Source organism: Alligator mississippiensis, chromosome 1, assembly GCF_030867095.1.
Source record: "Alligator mississippiensis isolate rAllMis1 chromosome 1, rAllMis1, whole genome shotgun sequence".
Lineage (NCBI taxonomy): Eukaryota > Metazoa > Chordata > Crocodylia > Alligatoridae > Alligator > Alligator mississippiensis.
The window spans coordinates 247,806,893-247,830,383 of NC_081824.1; the positions used below are offsets into that span (position 1 = coordinate 247,806,893).

At 46.9% G+C, this 23,491-nt stretch overlaps 2 protein-coding genes across 4 annotated transcripts in view; one reads left to right on the forward strand and one right to left on the reverse strand.

Annotated features, from left to right (window-relative positions):
• The window catches only part of CFAP44 (cilia and flagella associated protein 44), a 67,223-nt gene extending 58,803 nt beyond the window's left edge, over nucleotides 1-8,420 (reverse strand). Inside the window, exon 1 of one of the 2 annotated variants that reach the window (XM_019476161.2) lies at nucleotides 8,343-8,420. Coding sequence is in view for 1 of the 2 variants with exons in the window: in XM_019476159.2 (XP_019331704.1) it covers nucleotides 3,984-4,005 (22 nt within the window). In the remaining variant the exon portion in view is untranslated. Of the gene's footprint in view, nucleotides 1-3,983; nucleotides 4,067-8,342 lie in introns of those variants that run through there. The other variant, XM_019476159.2, reaches the window with a different exon arrangement.
• Nucleotides 8,421-8,586: 166 nt separating this feature from the next.
• The window catches only part of ILDR1 (immunoglobulin like domain containing receptor 1), a 29,569-nt gene continuing 14,664 nt past the window's right edge, over nucleotides 8,587-23,491 (forward strand). Inside the window, exons 1-7 of one of the 2 annotated variants that reach the window (XM_006259431.3) lie at nucleotides 8,587-9,238; nucleotides 12,573-12,743; nucleotides 14,018-14,167; nucleotides 15,746-15,865; nucleotides 15,993-16,139; nucleotides 19,571-19,702; nucleotides 22,087-22,931. In XM_006259431.3, coding sequence (XP_006259493.2) covers nucleotides 9,184-9,238; nucleotides 12,573-12,743; nucleotides 14,018-14,167; nucleotides 15,746-15,865; nucleotides 15,993-16,139; nucleotides 19,571-19,702; nucleotides 22,087-22,931 — 1,620 coding nt within the window. In that variant the 5' untranslated portion in view covers nucleotides 8,587-9,183. The remainder of the gene's footprint in view (nucleotides 9,239-12,572; nucleotides 12,744-14,017; nucleotides 14,168-15,745; nucleotides 15,866-15,992; nucleotides 16,140-19,570; nucleotides 19,703-22,086; nucleotides 22,932-23,491) is intronic. The other variant, XM_019476455.2, reaches the window with a different exon arrangement.

Genomic DNA, 23,491 nt, shown 5'->3' on the forward strand with positions numbered 1-23,491 from the left:
GCTGCTACAATACTAGCTCACAGCGCTCCTAAAGGGCAGAAGCAGGTACAAGCAAAGGAAACTCTGCAGAATTTAAACTGTCCTTCTTAAAAGAATTAATCTTCTAGTAATTTTGATGACAAAGAAAATCTTCCACCTGTGAGTCTGGGCAGTGTTGTTTACAGCTTTGCCAAACAGCAGCAAGATGAAATTAATATGACTGGTCATTTTCTTGGCTGCTATTGAAAATCCCAGAGAGATTATAATTAGATTACTCATAGTACTGCACTGCATTTATAAACCTGTTGCTGCTATGGAAAACTAAAGCAGCAGCATATGTGGATTTTGGGGCTGTTTATGAGGGAAGTTATTCACCCTAAGGCACAAGTGTAGCAGAGGAGAAATCCTACCTCCCCCTCCCCACAACCACAGAACATGGGGTGAAGAAGTGTTGCATCCCCTCCTTCTCACAGTAGTCAAGAGGCTCTAGAGCAGGGGTGGGCAATTATTTGGACTGGAGGGCCACTGAAGGAGCTTTGGCGATCTGTTGTGGGCCAGGGGGTTGCTGACCCAGCCTAGCGCAGTTGGGGTCAGGGGTTGCTAATGTGTTACAGTGTGGCAGGGTGGGGGCTCACCTGTGACCTGGCATGGTACAGCAAAGGAGGGTGCTGACCGGCCGTGATGGGTGGGGAAGGGTCATTTGATCCTATGCAGCCCCAAGCCCGTCTGTCCCATTCCCACAACAGAGAGCTCTGGATGGAGTGGGCAAGCGGGGTCTCCATAGAGACTGGCCCAGACCCCCATGGGCAGCGCACACTCAGCTGAGCAGGTGGGATGGGACTGCAGGCAGGTGGGGAGCAGTCCAGGAGTGGGACAGGCAGGCAGGACCGGAATCGAGGGGTGGTGACCGTGTTCAGCCAGGCAGATGGTATGGGGCCATGGGCAGGCAGGGTGAGACATCTGGGAGTGAGAGGCGACTGAGGCTTGGGCTGGGGCTGGGATCATGAGGCAGTAACAGCATGGGCCCAGGGTCCAGAACCCGGGGCAGAGCTGTTATCCGCTCCCTGCATATCCCTGCCCATAGAACCAGCGCCTATCGCAGGGATGTGTATCATGGCTCTGCCCCAGCCCCCAGGATCATGGCTCTGCCCCAGCTCCCAGCCCCACACTGTCACTGCCTCACAATCCCAGCCCCAGCCCTGCCCACCCATCCCACTCCCAGATGCCGCTCCCCACCCACCCATGGCCCCATCCCATCCACCCTGCCAAGAGCACGCAGCCCATGGGGGACTCAGGTCAGTCTCCATGAAGACCCCACTTGCTTGCCCACTCTAGCCAGTACCCTCAGCTCTGCATGCATGGTGGACTGGCAGCGGCAGCCAGGCAAAGTGAGCCACCACTGCTGGGGCTGCCAGGAAGCCGAATCCAACTGCCACGCTGCCCCCACACCACCACATGCCCAGGGGTGGCGGGACTGGCCACACATACCATGGCCCAGTCTGCCCCCCATGCCTGGACCAGGTGGGTCCAAAAAACCTGCTGCGGGCCAGATAGAATTCCTTGGTGGGCTGAATCCAGCTTGCAGGCTGTACTTTGCCCATCCCTGTTCTGGAGAGAGCAGCAGAGATGGAAAACACTTTCCCTTCCCTAGGGGTTGGGCTTTGAATGAGCAAGAAATCTAATCAGAGACTGAGATACAAAAGATTCACAGATTCACAGACGTTTAGGGCTGGAAGGGACCTTGTGAGATCATTGGTCCAGCCCCTCTGCTCTGGGCTGGAAAGACTGCTAGGGTCAAATAACCTCAGCAAGTTGTGCATCCAGTCTCCTTTTGAAGATCTCAGGGTAGGTGCCTGCACCATCCCTGCTGGAAGTTCGTGTGACCAGACTCTGGAATAGACTGTGAAGATGGATAAGCCAAGCAAGATTCAGGCACAGCAACCTTGTACAAACCTCTCCCTTTGCAGTAGAGGAAGAGAATAATTGGTCACTATGAACAGTGGTTCTCAGATTCTTCTGGGTTGTGCATCCTTTTTTAGGTAGGTTATATTGCTGTACCTGTATGATTGCACATTATAGATAATAAAGAAGTAAAACTGTTTCAAACTTCTGTAAAACTGTAAAACTGTAAAACTGTAAAACTTCTCCAACAACCAGTGTTATACATTTTTTCCCCTTTCCCTCCTTTGCCTGCATTTGTATGAGCCCTTTCCCATCTTTTGCTGTCCTATTCCTTTCTCTTGTGAACCCTCTATGCATGTGTTGCAGTCCCAGAGCTAGAATCACCCCTGTGTCAGAAAGACCGCATTAGCGGGCTGCCTTTGCACCTTGCTGATGTGTTACATATGTATAAGATATTTACATGTTAAATAAAAAAGAATTTATGCGCAATTCTGACATTAGCTGCTAAAACTGTCTATTCTCCACATCATCCAGATGCTCTTTTGTCATATAAGCCAAATCCTCAGCTCTGTTAAAATCTGTTGGTGTGAATAAAGGTTACTGTCAGGCCTTTTGTGAAGAAGAAACACAGAACAGGTCACACCAACACAGCAGTTACTCATTAACTTGCAATAAAAAGAACAACTTATAAAGGATCTTAATATATAGCAGTGAAATGTAAAACTGCAGCTGCAGCAAGTAATAAAAGGAGCAGTTTTTGAACGTGGTCATGAGAAACAGCAGGCACAGCTTGTTTCAGCTAAGCCAAGAGGAGCTGAAAGGCAGCCGTAGGTCAAATGGAAAGTCTCCTGTGGTGCCCTACAATTCTTCCTGCAATCAATGCATGACAAGACAATCAGATGGAGCCCAACTTCACAAGAACTGCACTAGCTGTGGGATGCAGCTCTTTTTTCTGAATAAGAGTACTTGCAACCTGTGCCCTTTTAGGAAATCAGATAACAACCCCTGACAGAACAAGTTGCAAATACAGCTATCAGTTAAAACAGAGACTGAATGAACTTTGGTAAGAGAAGGGCTTGTTTTTCAGGCATGCCTGCCTCCTTTAAGGCAAGGAGTTGTTTTTTTGCAGTTGTTCTAAGGAAAAGTTACAGCACGTTTGTGTTTATATATATAAGTACAGCAGGGATTGGGGGGGGGGTGTTGGTTCACTATTATCTGGTTCCTAGTGAATGAAATATTAACCGTAGTTCAATTTCCTTCTGCCTTTGCACTGTGGCTCAGGAGAAGGCTTTAAGAAAAGATACTGGGGAGAGGAGGTAAAGAGGGAGAGAACTCCTTTTGGGATGACCAGGCTGCATATGCAGGGCCATCAAACTAGAGCTGACCCTCCCCATTTAGGAATAGTTTTCTGCTCTTGTATTTTGCGTATGGCTGCAGTTCTCTGACAGACTGCGCACCGCCAATTTAAAACGATACAATCTTAAGTATCACCAGCAAATTTTTGTCACATAAAGTAATTAAAATAAATCTGTTAACATGTACCACTGACAGGTTGTCTGTGTACCACTGGTGGTACACGTACCACAGATTGGGGACAGCTGGGGTACGGCAATGTCTTTTGATTTCTTTTTTATAAGCATAATTCTTCATGGCAAGGTAGTATTTACTCGTGATAACTACAGGGAGGTTATTTCTCTACCAGCAGGTGGTTTCAGTGCACCGCTGTGTGCAATACCAACTTGCGGCTCAGTTTATAACTAGACGCGCACATGGAAGCTCCAGGATAGAAAGGAGATCTATTACAGATATTACCCAAAACCCTTGTTTCTCACTCAAAAAAAATGACACGTAATGGGGAGCCGAGTTTAGAAAGTGCAATGAGTTCAGAAAGCCCCTGGGGCAGCAGGGGCGGGATCCCCTGCACGGGGCACCCCACGGGAGCAGGAGGGGGCGGGGGGGGGTCCCCTGTAGGGCACCGCTCGAGGCCGGGTCTCCTTATAGGGGGCGCAGTGTGGAGCAGGGCGGGCCCCCCTGAGGGGGTGCGGAATGGTACGGCCCTCTCCCCCGTGGGGTCCCCCCACCCCCGCCCCGGCGCTCGGTACCTGCGGCCGCCTCCTCCTCCATCCCTTCGTTTACCCGGTTGCTAGGCAACCGCTACAGGACCGCGGCGCCTCCTGGGAAATGGAGTCCGAACCCAGCCGGCGCGGGTCCAGTGCGCATGCTCTGGCGTAGCGGTGGGGGCTGGGCAGTGTTGCTCTCAGCACCCTTGGGCGTGGAGTCTGCCTCCTGGGGGTGGGGTGGGGCGGGGTGCGTGTGAGAGTGAAAGAGAGGAGTGTGTCATAAAGACACGTGTATATATGTGTAGGAGAGACAGGTGCACGTGTTATTAGGACGTGTGTGTCATGAGGAATCGTGTGAGAGAGATGGGTGTGTGTTTCAGGGCACGTTTGTGTGAGATGGGTGTGTCTCATTTGGATGTGTGTATGTGTGGGAGTGACTGGTGTGAAAGATGTGGGGGTGTCAGGTCACTTGTGTGCAAGATCAGCGTGTATTGGTGGGTGTGTATGAGGGGATGTCAGAACAAGGTTATGTGTCATTAGGACGTGTGTGTGTGAAAGGTGCATGTGTCAGGATGCACATGTGCATGTGTCATTAGGACACTTGAGAAGTGTGTGTGTCAGGATATGTGTGTGAGAGTGGGTGTGTATCATCCTGTGTGAGGACGTGTGTCATTAGGACACGCATGAGGCAGGTGTGATGTGTCAGGATGTGTGTGTGTAACAGATAGGGGGTGTTTCTTTAGCAGGCATAAATTGTTGTTGGCCCCATCTGTGACTTTTAGCCCCAGATACAACCAATTGTTTAACATTCTGCCAACTTTCAGATCTTAGCGCTTTTACAATGCAAAACACTCTCTAAACACTGCCTCTGGCTGCCTGCCACCATCTCCTACAAACCAAGCAGGGTGTCTCTTAAGATCTGATAGCCCCGCCCTAGCTTCAGCTTCTAGGATCTGTTCTAGCAGTGAAGACATTTCCCCCCTCATGGATAGGGGCATAACCTTAATTGAGCTCTACATTGGAGTTGGGTGCAAAGCTGCAAACAGATTTAAGTCCGTGTAGATCCTTGAGCCCTCCCCTCCCTTCATTTGGTTCCAGTCCAGCTCTGCTTATAGATTCATAGATTCATAGATGTTAGGGTCGGAAGGGACCTCAATAGATCATCGAGTCCAACCCCCCGCATAGGCAGGAGAGAGTGCTGGGTTCAGGTGACCCCAGCTAGATGCTTATCTAACCTCCTCTTGTAGACCCCCAGGGTAGGGGAGAGCACCACCTCCCTTGGGAGCCCGTTCCAGACCTTGGCCACTCGAACTGTGAAGAAGTTCTTCCTAATGTCCAGTCTAAATCTGCTCTCTGCTAGCTTGTGGCCATTATTTCTTGTAACCCCCGGGAGCGCCTTGGTGAATAAAACCTCACCAATTCCCTTCTGTGCCCCCGTGATGAACTTATAGGCAGCCACAAAGTCGCCTCTCAACCTTCACTTGCGGAAGCTGAAGAGGTCCAGGTGCCCCAGTCTCTCCTCATAGGACTTGGCCTGCAAGCCCTTAACCATATGAGTGGCCCTTCTCTGGACCCTCTCCAGGTTATCCACATCCCTCTTGAAGTGCGGCACCCAAAACTGCACGCAGTATTCCAACTTTGGTCTGACCAGCGCCGATAGAGGGGAAGTATCACCTCCTTGGATCTGTTCGTCATGCATCTGCTGATGCACGATAAAGTGCCATTAGCTTTTTTGATGGCTTCGTCACACTGCCGACTCATGTTCATCTTGGAGTCCACGAGGACTCCAAGATCCCTTTCCGCTTCCATTCCACCAAGCAGGTCATTCCCTAGGCAGTAGGTATGCTGGACATTTTTCCTCCCTAGGTGCAGCACTTTGCATTTCTCTTTATTGAACTGCATTCTGTTGTTTTCTGCCCATATGTCCAACCTGTCCAGGTCTGCTTGTAGTTGTTCCCTGCCCTCCGGCGTGTCCACTTCTCCCCACAGTTTTGTGTCATCTGCAAACTTGGACAGAGAACACTTCACTCCCTTTTCCAAGTTGCTGATGAACATATTGAAGAGTATCGGTCCAAGGACCGAGCCCTGCGGGACCCCACTGCCCACACCCTTCCAGGTCGATACCGACCCATCCACTACGACTCTCTGGGTGCAACCCTCTAGCCAATTTGCCACCCACCGGACCATGTAGTCATCCAAGTCACAGCCTCTTAACTTGTTCACCAGTATGAGGTGGGATACCGTATCAAAGGCCTTCCTGAAGTCTAAGTATACGACATCCACCCCTACTCCTGTGTCCAGGCGTTTTGTAACCTGGTCATAAAGGAGACTAGATTAGTCAGGCATGATCTACCTGCTACAAACCCGTGCTGGTTTTCCCCTCAGCATAATTTGTCCTGCTAGGTTCTCGCAAATGTGAGCCTTGATAATTTTTTCAAAGACTTTGCCTAGGATGGAGGTGAGACTGACTGGCCTATAGTTGCCCGGGTCCTCCTTCCTCCCCTTCTTGAAAATGGGAACCACATTGGCCCTGCTTGAATACTACTACTTGGACGTCCTTAAACTATCCCTGAGTACCACAAAGCATTTAGTACCACACAACCTTGCAACATGGGGTCACAAGCAACATCTCATTTTGTTCTTGCGGATCTCATGTCACGCAGCTCCTGAAAGCACAGGCTTGGGAGCAGTGTTTTAACCAGCCCTATGCAAAGCTAGCAGTGACAAGACCCATGCCAAGTCCAGAGATCACGATAATGCTCAAAGTTAAGAGTCTTGAAGAGGCAAAGATTTCTTAGGTTGATATCTTTTATTGGACCAACTGCATAGTTAGGACTGAGTTTCCTTTCCCATGATTCCTAGACCACAGTGACAACATCATCACTTTAACACTACCATAAGATTATTAAAGAATCTATTGTTTCCTGCTATTTCCACAGGGTTATAATAACTCTCCAGAACTTTCACCTTTCAGCAGGGTAGGTATGGGGCTATAACCATGATGGTTCAGATAATATGCAAGAAGCAAGGGTTTGGGGATAGGGGCCTGTTTGTTGTGATATCTTTTATTGGAGAAAAAATTGACAAGCTTTTTGGGTGCCCAACTGCCCTTGGTCCAATTAATTAACCAACCTCTCACCCTGTTGTTTCACACCCTTTTTGGACTGAATTTTTCCAGGACTAGTTTCAATGGGTGAATTTTTGTGGGAAGTTTGAGCAAAATCTCTTCAGTGGCTGTTACCTCAGAAGTCCCTGAAAAAAAGATACATACTTACTTTTCTCTATATAATTTAATCCTAACCCTATTCTTTTAAAACAGGACTGCACCCCAAATGGAGGACGTTTGAAGCTGAATATTTGGTCTGTACTAGAAAGGTTTTGCTAGGTTTATATTTACCGAAGTTATAAGTATTTGAAAATTACACCCCAAGTATGCATAAACAATTCTTTCATTAAGTCTCACTTGAGGTCCTGCTCTAGCAGGCTGCTTCCCTTGCAAGGGATCTAACAGGTATTAGAACCTGAAGTCAATTAATTTGGCTCACAGGGTGGGGGGGAATGGCTTTATTGTTTGCATACCAGTGTATTGTGCCTGTGAGCATGTAGAGGGTGTTTAGCTAGGAAGTAAATGCAGGAAAAATGCTGAAGTTTCAGGGAGATTAAGTGAGAAGTAGATAAAGGGAATTCTTCCTGTTCACCTTCTCTGCTGCGGGGTGGGGTATAGAGGGAGGTGACTTGACTCTGGAAGGAAAGAATGTAAGGGCAGGGGGTTTTACATTTCAAGGGGTGGGAACAGCAAGAGCTATGAGCACTGTTGTTCTGTTAGTACAGGAAGAGGCAGCTACAAAGGCAAATGAGACAGGGGGAGAGGTAACTTGACTCTCTAGCCCTGTGTTTAGGACATTTTAAGGGGGAAGGGTGTCACCTGAGTGCCAGTCCCAGTTCAGGGTCAGACTGTAGTTAGTTCTAGTTGTTTGGAGCCAGTTTCCACTTGTTGAACTTCATAGGGGGAGTAGCAGCAATAGGTTTGGATTTAGCAAGGGTTAGAACTACTTTGCTGCCCTACATCTGAGACTCTGCAGTGTGGTCTGACATGTGAAACCTGTGTTTTACATGTGGTCCCATGCACAAAAACTCTGCCTCGGTCCTGTAAAGCAGGGGTAGTTTTAGTTCTCGACATAGTAATGCAAGACTACCGTCGTCAATATTCATGATATTCTATTCTGTTCAATATTCTATTTAGTTGGTCTAATAAAAGTTATCACATCTACCCAAAGAACCTTGTCTGTCTCTCAGTAGTCATGATACATTCAGACATTCTGATGTTAAAGGGGGCATGACTGCTCAGTTATCAAAGAGGCCAAAGGGAAAAAGGCACCTAAACCTATTACACACACCCACCTTGTGAATAGGAGGAGAAAGCATTTTTGTTGGAATGGTAAAACAGAACTATAGATTCCTTCAGCTCGCGTGTCTGCTCCTACGTGAAACCAGAGACATGGTGGTTTTCCCATAAGGAAGGAAGGCAGAATTGGGAGGAGCCTCTGATGTCAACACACTTTAAAAAAAAAATCCCAAGTACTACCAGGAGGCAGGGCTCTTCCTAAGCACTGAGAGCTGGGGTTATGCTAACATTAACTGAGCTGGATCTGTGAGTGTGCAGAAGGAGGGTGTGATCCACAGGAGTATGGCTAAGAGCCAGGTCTTTGTTTCCAGCGGCCCTTATGCCAGTTTAACTCACTCAGGCAATAATGAGCTGGGATGGGCAGCCCTGACCAGGGCTCGGGGAGGTCTGTCTGGGGAGGATCTTTGAGTTGAAGAAGGGAAGGCGGAGTCTCACCTGGAGGAGTGACTGGGGAGAGAGGAAGCAGCTGCAGGTGACAGTGAAAGAGGGACAAGAGGAGGAGGGGTTTGTAGCCTTAGAGAGGAGGGTGCAACACTTTCAGGATCTTTGGTGCATAGTAGATAGGAGGGGCAGGGAAAGTAACAGCCACTGCAGGTGGAGAGGGAGTGGCGAAGTGTGGGGGAGGAAGGACAGTTCCCTGGGGGAACTTGTTCGCTGCCAGGAATAGCGGGAAGTTGGGGGTGGGGAATAGAGGCAGAAGAAGTGAGCAAAGCTGGAGGAGGTAGGGAGCATGGATTCCTAGCTGCGCCAGGTACAGGTTCAGCCAGAGCCAGGTGGCCCGCCGGGAGCCTCAGGGTGACCTCTGCGTGAGGGATCCAGGCAGAAGAAGCAGGTGCCATGGCCTGGAGCTGGTGGCTGCAGCAGGTGCTGCTCCTCACCTGGCTGCCTGCAGGTGAGTGTGGGCAGGGGGTGGGTGCTGTGCCAGCCTGGGCTCTGCCCCCTGCAACCTTCCCCTGCTATTTGCAGCCCTCCTACCCCTTTGCCCTTGGGCACCACCTCCTCAGTCCCTTTGCTTTAGCAGTTTTGGGGCTAAAGGGTGCCTCTTTGGGAGCTTTCCCTTTGCCCCAGGGGCAGCACCTACCACTTGCTACAGAAGTGGGTGCTAGGTTTTTGCCAGGCTGAGCTGGATTCTCCAAAATGGGCAGGTAGCTGTGGGAAGGAGCGATGCAGGGTGTCCAACTCTGCGAGGTCACCTCTGCTGTGTAGAGGGGCCAAGCCCTTCACAGGGGAAGGGGAAGGAGAGGTGGTGGCACTGGCCTCCTCTATTTTGGCTCCCCACTGAACTGTGCTTTGCAGCGAGAGCCCAAGCTCCAGCTGCTCTTGGGAGATGAGGCCTTCCTGGGGATGGGCCCTCTCCTGAGAAATCGTTGCTGCCAACCCTCCCCTGTTCCCTTCTGGCATCCAGCAGCCTGCAAGGATCCTAGGATCTTAGGAAGATTGCTGGTGGCTGGACAGTTCCTGGATGATTTGGCCTCACATATGAGGTTTGAGAGCTTTTCTAGGGAGCTGGTACAAAAAACAAAATAGCAGGGTTTTGAGTGCACATTGCTGCTTTCTAAGAGCTGCATTACCATGTTGTGTTCTGGCTAAAATTTGGCTTCATCAATGAGGAAGAGCAGTGAATTTTCACTTTCACATGTGCGGTATCAGTAGATGGGTAGTAGCTGGCTCTTCTCTTTCAAGCAGAGAGGAAAGGCAGAATACTCCATAGGGCACTAGGCTTGCGGCTTTTCTATCTCTGAAACTGACTTAAATGGCTTTCAGTGACTCACTTAGCCTGATAGTTCTGAGCTGCTGAGTGCCTCCATATCCTGACTCTTTGAGGAGGTACTGTAGGTTCTTCATATATATATATTTTTAACTAGGCTTACCTTTTCATCTCTTTCCCCATCTATAAAGCAGAGGCAGTGATATTGAAAAACATTTGTGGCTCTCAAAACTCTATACAGATTAAATGGATGATATGGATTCTAGCTATCTGATTTCTTCTTGAGAGAGATGGTTGCAGGGATGTTGTGGCAAATGGATATTCTGTTGTTTTGACCAGATCAGTGGTTTTCAACCTTTTTAAACTTAAGGTAACTCTTGGTTAAAACCAGATCTTTTTTTTTAATTGTTTTTTGACTACAGAAAAATACTAGAATCATCACCCTGTTGCAGAGAACTTGGAAAGAGGTCAGAATGGTTTTGACATTATGGCTTCCTGTTTGAAATCTCTGGGATTATCTTGTAAATCATGTGTAGATATTTGCACACCTAACAGTGCTAATATTATATGGCACCCTAAGGCACCCTTAAAAGGATCTTACAAAACCGTGATTGAGAATCAGTAGATCAAACACTGGAGAGGCTAGAGTCTGATCCTCTGAATATATAATCAACTAAATACTTTGTCACTAATGGTTGTTTTCACTGCAAAAAAGTATGTGTGTGTTTTTTTTCATTGTGAGATGGTCATCTTGCTGTGAAATCCTAGGTGGGATGAGGTGAGAGACAGCCTTAGCTGTGATATAGCTAAGTGAGGCTGACACTTTACCTTCTCTCAGTCCCATTTTGTTGGCCTCATCTAGCTAAATTGTGGTAAACTGTGGACTTTGTCTCCACAAAGGTTTTGGCAACACTTCTGCAAGACTTTATACTCTTCCATTAAGAGGATGCTGTAAGAAAGGTGATAGTAGACATGACCCAGATGTCTCTGTGAAGTCACTCTCCCTTTACTCTAATGCTGATAGCAAGTGATGGAGGGAAACATTGAGACAATGAAAGCAAGGGGCTTGTCTCACTATGAATTTAAAATGCATGCCATACATTCAAATTAAAGGATGATACAAGCCAGCCACAAAGATGTTCCACATTTAACAAGCAAGATCTTTTATGGCTGGTTTGTCATTTCATCACATGATAGATGCTTGCTTGTGTGGCATGTTACAATATATCACACAACTAATGTGTTAATGTTGTGATAAATGTAATGTTTTCCAGAGGTTCAGTTGTAGGATGGTTGGGGTATCTTTTGTGCCTTTGACAATCTCTGCCTTAAGCTTTTCCATCCTTTCCTTGCCATGCCCTTCCTTACATGGGGTACTGTATCCTACATTTCTTCCGCAGTGTTTGTATTGCCTTATCTAAGGGCGCTGGTGATAGCTTTGCTATTATTTATAACAAGCCTATCTCTTTGTGTGTTATCTTGTTTACATTTGATAGGGAAAACAATGGAATATGTCTGAGCTTATGTATAGCTTATTTGAAACATTTTAAAAATTTGCTCAGGAAATGCAATTATTTGGGATGTAAAATGACACAAAGGGACTGGTACCTGGATGAGATGAGAAGATGGCAAACAAAACCAAAAAACCCCAACAAAAAGCTACCTAATGAATAAAGAACAATTGATGATAAATAGATTGCCTTCAACTGGTCTGTTAAAGTGAACTATGGAAAGAAGCAGAATTGTTTTATGTCCTTGTTGCTGCCAGATAATATTGTGGCAAATAGTCCAACAATACAAAAATGATTGGGTGCTTTTGTATCAGTGGTTCTCAAACTTTTTTAGACTCAAGGCACCCCTCAGCTCTTGGCTTTTGCTAATTTTTTGACTATGGCAAACTCATAGATCAATTCTTCTGTTGCAAAGAACTCAGAAAGACCACAGCAGGTCAGAATGTATGCACACCTAACAGCGCTAATATTGCACAGCACTCTGCAACACACTTGAGTTTCTCAGGTGCCCAGGTTGAGAATCACTGTTTATATATAAAAGTGGGGAAGCAGAGGCTAGTAGGATAATGTGTGTAGGAACATGTGCTTCAGAGCATAGAAGAGTCACAAACATGGCTCAGGTGGACATTTCTCCCCATGTCCTAGTACTACACAAAGAAAGACATTATGGGGTGCATCATTCATACATTGCTTTCTTTTTTGTCAGACTAGGGCCAATAATGGTCACTTCAAATGGGAACCAGATTAGATGGACTAATGTGTGCCATATATAAGAAATGAGGAGTAGGTGTCCCCAGTCCTAGTCCTGGTTTTGCTATTGACTTCCTGTGTGATCCCTGGCAAATGCACCTGAGGTTTCCCTTAAAGTACCGTGCATGAAATGCTATGATATCCTATGGGGGTAAGTTTTAATAGAAGGGCACAATGTTGGTGCTGTTGTTGGTCTGCTCCCAAATGGCTGTCTTTATGTGATATCCATTCCCATTGACTGGTGTCCTTATCCACAGGCTGCCTTTCCCTGCTGGTCACAGTACAGGATAAGGAGCGTTACACCACGCTCTTTGCATCTGTGATCCTCCAGTGTGACTACAGCACCTCAGCGCAGCTACAGGATGTCATAGTGACTTGGCGCTTCAAATCCTTCTGCAAGGATCCCATCTTTGATTACTACTCTGCCTGTGAGTTCCATATTCCTCCTCCTAGGGATTCCCCATGCAATTGAGGGAGACGTATGGGAGAGTTCAGGTGTCTACTGTCAACTGCCTCCTGGACTCACTCAGCTTGTGGTAGGGATCCTCAGTGAGGGAGCAGTTTTACCCCACAGAAATCTCACTGCTAGCTGTATATCTTCCCCCTTGTCATTGTATGCAATGGCAGTGGCACTGCTACCTTCACTGGCAGGCATGGAACCCAGAGGCTCGGAGCTCTGCCTCTGCAGCTGGAAACAAAAGTCCCACAGGCAGTGATGGTTGATAGCAAAAAGGCTGCATCTGAGAACCATTTTGGTGGGGTGAAAAATATAGGCACCCATGATCCCAGCTGGAAGGCAAGAGACCGGGCACTATCATTTTTAAGGGAATAAAAGTAGAAAGACTCATGAACAATCACATTACTATCAGTGATGCTCTCTCCTGCTCGGCTACACTGAGAGTACCAAAGGTCAAAACAAAGAAGCTTTTTAATAACCATTTTCCTCATCTTTTGTCTGTGATAAAGCCCCAAGAGCCTAGCCCTGTTAAAGAGGGATGGGGTAGCAAATATGTATGATTAATTCCCCTTCATGAACCAAATGATTAATTCACCAGGTCACCTGCAAGTGCCAGACTATATTATGTTGCTAGCTTAGTTGCATTTTATTTGTATGAAAACAAACTACCACATTTCCCCCCAGGTCTATTAATTAGGTTCCCCTCCATTGCATATCTTTGGAAAGACACAGTCCTTTCCCTGCTCACAAGCCAGGTGTCATAGAAAGGCTGGGGAAAAAGAAGGCAAAATCTGTGTGGTTTTGTTTATACCCACCCAAGTTGTGGGTTTGGTTTTTTTTAAGTTGAGGTTGCTTCAGTTGTTCCAATGGGCTGTATGTCTTTGATTCCTTCTACACACGGAGGACTGATTTATTTTTTTTCCCCCCTTCCCCCTCCTTCCTGATTTCCCATTGTCTTAAGCACAGTGGTTGCAAGATTTTTCTTCTTTGCAGTACCTGCACTCTGAGCTAGGCAGAGAGAATTCAACTTTTCATCTCCACTCATTTTATTTGATTCTGTAAAAGATTTGCTTCCTTATTCCATTTTATATGACCAAACATGGTGGGTCTGAGTGCATATTTGCTCATTACACAGGGATGTGAGATTAACTGCACCCTTTGTGGCAAATCAAGATGAGCTTTTCGCTTAAAGGTGGACTGAGATCATTGCTGCTATTTCAGTGGTGTAAAATGGTTTATTTGTAGCCTACCAGGCTGGTTTAGCTCTTGGCCAGGACCCATCAGATGACTGCAATGATAGTCAGCGGGAGGGCCGCAACATCATTCAGAAACGTGGACAGAATGAGCCTGTGCTTGGCACAGATTACAGACAGCGCAAGATCACCATTCAGAACCGTAAGTCACCAGCTGATTAGGGGCCTATAAAGGAGGTATGCAAATGCAGTAACTGTCTAACATCTTGCCTGCCTGCCTGAAATCACTTAGTGAAGTATGAGTGTGGCCAGCTGTGTCTGTGACTTACACAAGTCTATGAGCCAGAGCTGTAGCCAGATTCCTGCTAAAGAGTATCACTGAACTATGTTTACAACTCCCTAAGCAAGAGCTCAGATAATGGCACTCAGACATCTGGCATGGTAAACTGAGTACTACAGCTTAGTGTTTATGGCATTGCATGGATATTGGCTGCAGCCAAGGCTAAAGATTTTGAATGGGGTGAGCCAATGCTTTTACTGGGACTTAAAGCGGGAGGTTACTGGCTAGAGGGTCTTGCCCCTCTGCTCAAGGTCAGACCAATTGCTATATTTGGGGTCAGGAAGGAATTTTAGCCCAAGGTATGATTGGTACAGATTGTAGGGTTTTTTTTCTTTCCTTTGTAAAAAGGAGTGTGATCTTCTTCCTGGGATCTCTTGAGCATATATTAACAGCCTTTTACAGAAGCAGGATTTTGGCTGTCATGGTCCCCTTGCTTTGTGTATGGCAGGTTAAAGCATTACATCTTGTGCTGTGTCAGGGTTGACAATAGTTTTACTAAGAGATCTGTATAGAATGATTTGGATATGTATGAACCTGCCTCAGGTAGGGGGTTGGACTAGATGACCTATAGACATCCTTTCCAGCCCTACTTCTCTATGATTCTTACAATTTTCTATAATTTTTCTCATTCTAGAGTTTTGAGTAATTGGCCATTTTTAAGTGGGTTTCATTTTCTTTTGAAGAAGTAGTTGGTAGCCACTACTGCAATTCACTTACCGGGCTTAATGAGCATTTTATATCTGCTCCGGGGATGCTAATACACAAGATGCTGGAGGCAGCTGGAGGATGGCAAATGCCACACTCCAGTAGACTCAATTAATCAAGTCTACTCCAACACACTGGAATTCCAGTGCATCAGAGCAGCTTTGCTGCTCATGTATAGGCACCCAATGTCCCCCTGTCCTGATTAGGCATAATTGAGAGATGTTGGGACACCAGCCTTGGTGCATCAGTGGCTAGATCTGAAGTGGACAGGAAGTGTGATATCAGGGATATTTTTCTTCTCATTCAGTAACTTGCTGTGATGTGATTGACTGAGCACCCTGACCATCAGGGTCAAACCAGAAGATGATTCTTTTGAGGGAAGAGAAATGATGAGCTGAAAACCTAAGAAGCAAGACAAGCGTGTACAACAGAGGTTTTGTGGTGTTTGCAGCAGAGACAGGGTATAGTGTACTACTTATTAGTCATGTTGCCTTATTGACACAGAAGATATGGGATATACTTCTTTACCTACTAGAGGAGCCATTGCTCAAGTTAAAGTTCAGTGTCCTGTGTTATTTGAAGATGAAGGGCACTGCCCCCTATCAAAGCTGCAAACACCAAGCACTCTTCTGTGTCATCTGCAGCACAAGTGTTTGTTACGCTAGGGTCTGAGAGCAGTGTCAGCCCCAAAGTGCCCATTGCTCCTAGCATTTTCTCTCTCTCTCTCTCCTCTAGGAGCAGATCTTGTGATTAATGAAGTAATGTGGTGGGACCATGGAATGTACTACTGTATTGTTGAAGCTCCAGGAGACACATCTGGTGACCCTGACAAAGAGGTTAAGCTAATTGTTTTACGTAAGTGCCAGTGGTCTGTTCTCCTGTCACTCCTACTGTTTACCATATCCCATCACAACCATCTCTAAAAATTCTCTCTCTCTCTCTCTCTCTCTCAAACACTGTCTTCCCTTCTCCCCTACGTCAGATTGGCTAACCGTGATCTTCATCGTTCTTGGTGGTCTCCTCTTGCTCTTGCTGATTGGGGTGTGCTGTTGCCAGTGTTGTCCCCAATACTGCTGCTGCCATATCCAGTGTCCCTGCTGCCCAACTCGGTGCTGCTGCAATGAAGAAGGTGAGGAGCAGACGAATGTATGGGTGCATATATATATATCCCCTGTGCTGTTGCTTTTGGCAACATGAAATGTGTCTTGCATAACATGTTTAGCCCTGCTTCAACCATGTGTTTGGAAGCAAGCTAGTCTGTGACGCTCTGTTATACTCACATCATCAACCTTCCAGTGAGAGAAGGGGGTCTAAAAAAATGGCTCCCATGCCCTCCACCTTGCCCCTCCACTTCCAAAGGAGTCCTCCACACCTTGCAACCCTGTCTCTGTCCTTGCCACCAGCTCCTTTCTTTCTCCCCACACAGCAACTTGCCATTGAATAAGAGGAGCAAGGGGTTTACTAAATGTTAGCTGCTTCATGGGGGCTGCCTATGTGCTTGCTCTTTCTTCATAATAACTGGAAGCTAAACTGTGGCAGCTTGGCCCTCAGGAACAGGAGCTTTTGTTACCATATCCCCACTTACCCATGCACATTCTGCTGGGTTAATAAAAATAAGGTGCATCAAAGGCTTGTATTAGTCAGGCTTGCCAGCTGAAGTGACGCCGATTACCACTGGGAGCAGATTGGTGAGTAAGGAGCTGCCATTTTTTAGGATATCCTTTCAGAGACACATGGCTAAAGGTGGGTTGGGATTGGCAAATTTCCAGAGGCTAAGGGAAGCAGAGGAGCTAGCCCCCAAAATAGTTTGTTCAGCTATTTTTTGGTGTGGGGTGTGCATAGTGCAGTCCTTCTTCAGTGGGTTAAAATATTATGACGACTGTTTTAAGGGCTCTAAAGTGAAACAGTTGAGGGCAAAGGTTGAAATCTGGTAGGGATGTTGGTGTCCCCGAGGGGAATATTGCTGCTCATCTTCTTTCAGGCCCTGGAAGATGGCGGGGGCGGGGGTCTGAAGAATAAAGACCCCTCTTCCTTTCTCTGATTCTTGTAGTGCCCCTACCTGAGGGGGGATGTGGGTAGGTTCTCACTTCTCTAAGCTGGGATCTTCAGATAGTCTGGAGGGCCTCTGTTTGTTCCTGTCCTGCCCTTCCTAACTCATGTGGTCAGTAGAGCATGGTCTGTTCTGCTGCTGTCTGGTTCCATGGTGAAGAGCACAGATCATTCTCTTTCTCTGTATGTTGGGATCTGGGGGACATAGACTCCAACGTATTCAGTGGGAGGAGAGGCGGTTTTGGCCTGCTGTCCCACACAATCCATGCCATCTCATGCTCCATTCTTTTTTTTCCTTTCTGTTATTAATTGCTGAGTGTTCTGTGTGAGGAGTCTAGTATATTTCAGCAAAGAAAGACTGGGTTTCTGGAGGCATCTCAAAAAGTCCCAGTATCCCATAAAATACAGGACAGTTTTGATGTGTCTACAGTATAACAAAAGTATATGGTCTCTTCAGATGAAAATCTCCCACTAAAAGAAATGTATGGCAAGGGTGAAATTTATAGTTTCTTGGCAAATACAGGCCACAAGAGGGTGCTCTACATCTTCTGAAATAAGCCAAGGTGCCACTGATGTGTAGGTAACTGTTATTTCAAAGCCCAGGTCCTTATTAGGCTTAGTGTTGATTTTGGTCATAAAATCGAATGAGTTTTGCATGGTTTGGAGGGTTTATTTTGGATATAAAACCAAAGTATAATGGACTAGACTTATCCCTCTTGCAAACAGCTGCCTTTCCCATAGCTCTCACACAAGACCTTTGGCATAAAAGATGAGGGTGAAATTACATGTTACACTTAGACCATACTAAATCTGTGGAATGTTAAGTGGTGTTAAAGTTTAACCCTAGAACATGCTGTGAGTGATGGCACATTAATATGGCTTCTTGGTTGCACAGCTCTGACATGCCACTGGTGGGCTGGTGAGCAGGTCCATGGCTAGAAGCCAGGATGCCTGGGCTGTACCCCTGCTCTGGGTAGTGGTGGGGGGTGGTGTATGGAGTAGTGCATCCTGGGATGCTGTAGGATTGCAAATGGCTCTTTTTTTTTTTTTTTCTCCATGGAGCAGACTGAAGTTACCCTAATGTGAGCTAACTAGCAGAGCCCAGAGTTAATCCTTGCCTGAGGTGGCTTAACTTTGAGATGCTCAGAAGGCATTTTGCATGAGTTAATGAGCTTTAATGTGCAGATGGTTGCATTTTAAGTACCCTTAGCATGGTGTAAGTTTAACATGTAACTTCACCCTCAGGGTGAAGGCATGTGTGCATGACATGTCTTCTTTTCTGCTGCCTTTTTCTCCTACAAACCTCTCCCACTCCATTGCTGAAGTAAATGATGCTTGTTCTCCATGTCTGTCAAATGCCAAACAAGGCCAAGTTCTGCCACATGCACCTATTTTCCAACTCTCTCACACCAGCATTTCTCACTCTAGAATTAGGACTAGTGTCTCTACAACCTTTAAAAGATGAAAAGTGAATCTTCCTCACGTACCCACGGGATTACATTCTATGTGGTGGAACAGGGGAATTATTTTTTTTTTCCCCAAAATCACTGAACTCAGAGCTGGGAGGCGGTTGGAGAAAGACAAACTGATGAGCAGGGAAGATAATTCTAGCATGTGTACTATAAAGGGAGCAGCAAGTGTGTCAGGGAGGCCAGAATGAGGGAGGTTGAAATAATGCAGACAAAAGTAGGGCAGGGTGGAGCTCAGTGCCATTAGCTTTGAGGGAGAGAAGAAAGGGTGGCTTTTCAGATATACTGTGGATGATGGAATGGCTAGATTTGGAAAGTCTGCATGGAAGGGGGCAAGGAGCTCATTGTGACCCCTTTTACTGCAAGTCTGGACAGAAAAAGGGAAATGGAAATTGGCATCAATAAGATGAGGCTTAGGGAAGTAGAACTGGGTTAAGAAGAAAGAAGGTGCCTGGCACTATAAAGAAAGGGAATAGCATTAACCTCTTCACCATCCAGCCCCTAGCAAAAAAGAAAGTAGACTGTGCCTGTAGACATGAGGGGAGGCTGCTCCGACACATTGTAATTATAGCACATCGGAGCAGACTCAATTAATCGAGTCTGCTGGAACATGCTGATTCGTGTGCTCCAGCAGCCTCTGCATCTCGTGTATCATTGTCCCCGTGGTTCAAAATGGCAGTGGAGCCCTTTAAGTAAAGCTCAGAGCCACTCTAATTAAAGCACCCTCCCTGCCGCATGTGTAAAAATACCCTTCATGTTTTAAAGGTACAGTCTGTAACTATCAATGACATTGAAACTTTCCCAGATGCCTTTGGCTGGATCACAACCTCAGCTCTGTGGCATCTCATTCCATGGTGGAAACTTTTCCTCTTTGTTTCAGGTTTGCCCCATGATGAAGAGGGCTGTTTATGCTGTTGCTTTCTTAACTGTCTATCTATAGCTGACATCCACATGCAGCCACCTATGAAGGAAAGCTAGCTGGTGTGGGCTGCAGGGATGGGTACTGGGGATAGGTTCTTTAAACCTGTCTCTTCCCTCCTAGTTTTGGCACGACACCGGTTCCTGAAGCAGACTCGTTCCCTTGTGCCATGGATGTCACAATCTCCATTCTACGTGGGAGGTGACAAGAACTCCCAACTCTCTACCTACCAGCTAAACCCACTGCTGCAACGAGGTGAGGCCTTGGGTGTCTCTGCAGAGAGAGAAGGCTGGTAAACTGAACTGGGCCACTCCTTGGGGTCTAATGGCTTGATTGTAGCCTGTAGGCCTTGGTGTGGTAGAAAGACATTACTGCCATGATTCAGATGCATCTTCACCGAATTGTTGCTCTAACTGCAGTGTAGCGTACACTTACCAGCATTAACTTTAAACTGGCAAATCTGAGTACTCTTAGCAGTGTGGCCACACCAGCCCAGAAGTCGGCACAGGCTGCAAAAACCGGCTTGAGAAGCTAGGTGACAACATTGAGGTGATCTGTGCCAAGCTCCACGATGTCACAGATAAATTCCTATGGGTAGCTGGCTTGCAGCCAGCTCTGAACTATGCTGAAGTGACTGTAAGCACTCCCTCAGCCATTTCATTCCCAAGGGAGGAAAGAATACAGTCTCTGTCCTGCTGTGTTTGTCATGATCCATCCCTTATAGCAGACACTGACACAGTTAAGTGGAGCACAACTTGTTTGTGTGGTGCTAGTCTGCATAAATGACTGAGAACAAATAGCTTTCTCTCCAATGACACTGGAGAGAAGACGTCCAATATTATGTGTAACTGGGAAACAAAGGAGGAGTTGAAACTTAATGTCTCTGATTACAATCTCTTTCTAGGTGGCCTCCTCCCCAAAGTGAATTAAGATTTCAGTTTTTGACACATTTGCAAGGAAAAATAAGACAAATGTGTTTTGTTGTTTTTAACCATAGCAAAGCAGGAAAGTATTTATTACGGGAAATAAAACAAAATACATAAACATTCAGAAAATAGGGGAGAGCAGCATAACTTTCTCCCAAATAACTTTAATGCTGCTTTTGTTCACAGTCAGCTTGAAACAAGTTTTACAAAGCAGTTCCACCAACTATATGTCTGTACTAAAAAGCATCTTTTGTTGTAGTTTCAAGAAGTATGATTAATAGATTCTGCATTCACTGTTGGAAATATGTAATCAGTGATATTTTATGACTGACTTTGCCTACCTTACTCCTGTGCATGTTAGCTTTGGATAGCCAGTCAGTTAACTCCTACAGCTCCCAGTTTTGTGGCTACACTTAGATTTCTAGACATGGTGTGCTCTATCAGCTTATTACTAAAATGAGTCTGAGACTGAGCCACCGTGATGTACAATGTGGGTAGTCTGACAGCTTTCATGCAGGCATCAAAACACGGGTGCATACTGACAGAGGGAAAGGGTGGAGTTGGGGCTGCCTTGAGTCTGTGTATTTCCATTCTTCTCCATTTTTTTTTTTTTTTTTTTTGCTCTTAATTTTCATTTAAATTAGTTTTCAGCCTGCTCCCCTACTTTTAATCTCCAAATCTTTTAATCACTACTGTAAGAGAATAGAGTTTGTATTTAACTCCAGCTTAACAATATTTGTTGTGTGAACCAAGGCATTCCCTTTTGGTTTTTGATGTAGCCCATAAGGAAGTGTAGCCCTACAGAAAATGGACTCTCCTCCGAATATATAAATTGGAACAGAGTTGTCCAGTTGGCAGCCTCCAAGCTGCATGCAGCTTGCAAGGGGCTAATGTGCAGCCCCTGAGCCCCTACCAAGCCAACATCCCCCTCATTGCTCTGGTTCCTGCTGCAGCCAGGGTCTCTTTCCTCCTTCAGTTTTTGCTTCCTGCTCCCGCTTCAGTGAATGGAGTGGTGAAGTCCACAGCACTAGGGGAGCCCACAGCACTGTGCAGTGAGGGAGCTGAGCAGGGGGCAGCTCACATGCAGAACAGCAATGTGAGTGAGGAGGGAGTAGGGCTGCCTGCACATATACTGCAGTGGCGGGGGGAAGGTACAGCCTGAAGTCCCATGGCCCCTGGCTGCTTAGTTGTCCAGCCCTAAATCAGAAGAATGGTTCCTAGACTGGCAATCCTAGGAAGTACCCAACAGAGTAGGTACCGCTCTCAAGCATGCCCTGTTCCCTCTTGCATACGCTAGATCTGGAAATGAGGAGATGAAGGTACTGTGAGAGTAGGCTCACCACCATTCCCTGGCTCCTTGTCTCCTGCACACTTGAGAGTAGCAATAGGGGATAGGTCCAGAACAGTTTCACTGCCTCACTTCCAGGGCCAGGGCAGAGGGTCAGGACATGTTTGAGAGCATCAAGGATACATGTACACATACTATTCATGATCTCTTGCTGCTTAAATTCCCCAGAGCATAGATAATGCTCTCACCCATTGGTAGTTTGTCTTTGGTCCCCTCGATGTGGTGAAGTGAGGGAGCAAGAAGGTCACAATGAAGGGGTGGGTAAGGAGGAAAAAGAGACTCTAATCTCCTGGTTCAGACCCTTTTGGATGTTAGCAGCAAGAGAGACATCTCACACTACTGCTCCATCTGTCCTGTATCCACAGATGTCTCTCTGCAGAGCAGCCTCCCCATGGTGCCATCACAGGGGCATTTGCCTCCCAGCAACAGGGTCTTGGACTATCTGGAATCTGAGATCCAAAAATTCAACCCCTCCCAACCCTTGCCACCCTCCCAAAAAATTGGGGCTGGCCAGCATTCCAGCATCCTTTCCTCCCTGAACTCGGAGATCGTGGAGCGTAGAGTAATCCATCTGCCTCCCATCATCGAGCGTGCCCCTTCCTCACAGAGGACCAGCAGCTCGTCACGCCTGCAGCGAACTGCCCGGACCGCAGGATCCTGGGACTCTGCAACAGAAGATGAGAGGGAAAACAGGAGGCGACACCAGTCTCAGGATGGAGATTCCTACTCCACCTATGAGCAGGGGTCCTGGGACAGGTGGCGAGACCAGCATCCTCGAAGGCAGAGGGATGCCAGCTACAATAGCAGACGCCAGAGCTCCCGACGGGACACGTCACCTACAAGACAGCCAGAAAGGGGTAGGAATGGTGGCAACTTCAACTCCTATTCTGGGGAGGGAGAAACCAGGGGGCACTCAGGGCGCCACTATGACTCAAGGCCCCAGACCTCAGGGAGACGAAACCATCAGCGCCCTACCAGACGGAGCAACAATTCAGAGAACTGGAAGCGGCGGCGGCCTCGCAGCTACTCTCCGCCATCAGGGAGAGAGTCATGGAGCTCTATGGATGAGCGGGAGCATTCCCCAGCAACCCGCAGGCCACGCCACCACCGTTCCCCAAACTGGCCCGAAGACAAACCTCCCAGTTACCGCTCACTGGAGATCATCCCAACCAAGAGTGGCAAGCCCAGAAACAGCACAGGGCAGCAATCGGTGAGTCCTCACTGTTTCTCTCTGACAGGTTTGCTTTAATGGGTGCTGTGTACACACTGCAGTCTAGGAAATGTCAAGGTAGAGGTCAGGGAGCATTGGGTACCCTGCAGCTTGCCTGAGGAGATTGGGAAGAAGGTGCTGAATTGATTGCATGTTGACTGATGGTGGTGGTCTGTCCCAGATAAATAGGTGGTTCCTCCTGGGGCTTGAGAAGGAGGTCTCCAAGTTAGATGTGCTGAGAGTCCCCCATAATCAACCCCCTTTTTTCCCTGTTGCTTTCTTTCCGTCTTTCCTATGCTTATTACTTCCATGTAAAAAAAAAAATAAAAAAAAAAAATATATATATATATATTGTTTGAGCAGTGATTCTCAGCTAAGGTGCCAGGGCATGCTGACAGACCTTTTTGAAGGGTCCTGTGAGGTGTGAGGGGGTAAGCAGCTAAACTAAGCAGGTAGAGCAGACTTAGGTTTGTCTCTGCGTAGATGATCCCCTATCCCCACTGCCAGCCCTGGCCCTGTAAGGTGGCAAGTACTGTAATCTATAAATTAGCTTTTGAAAT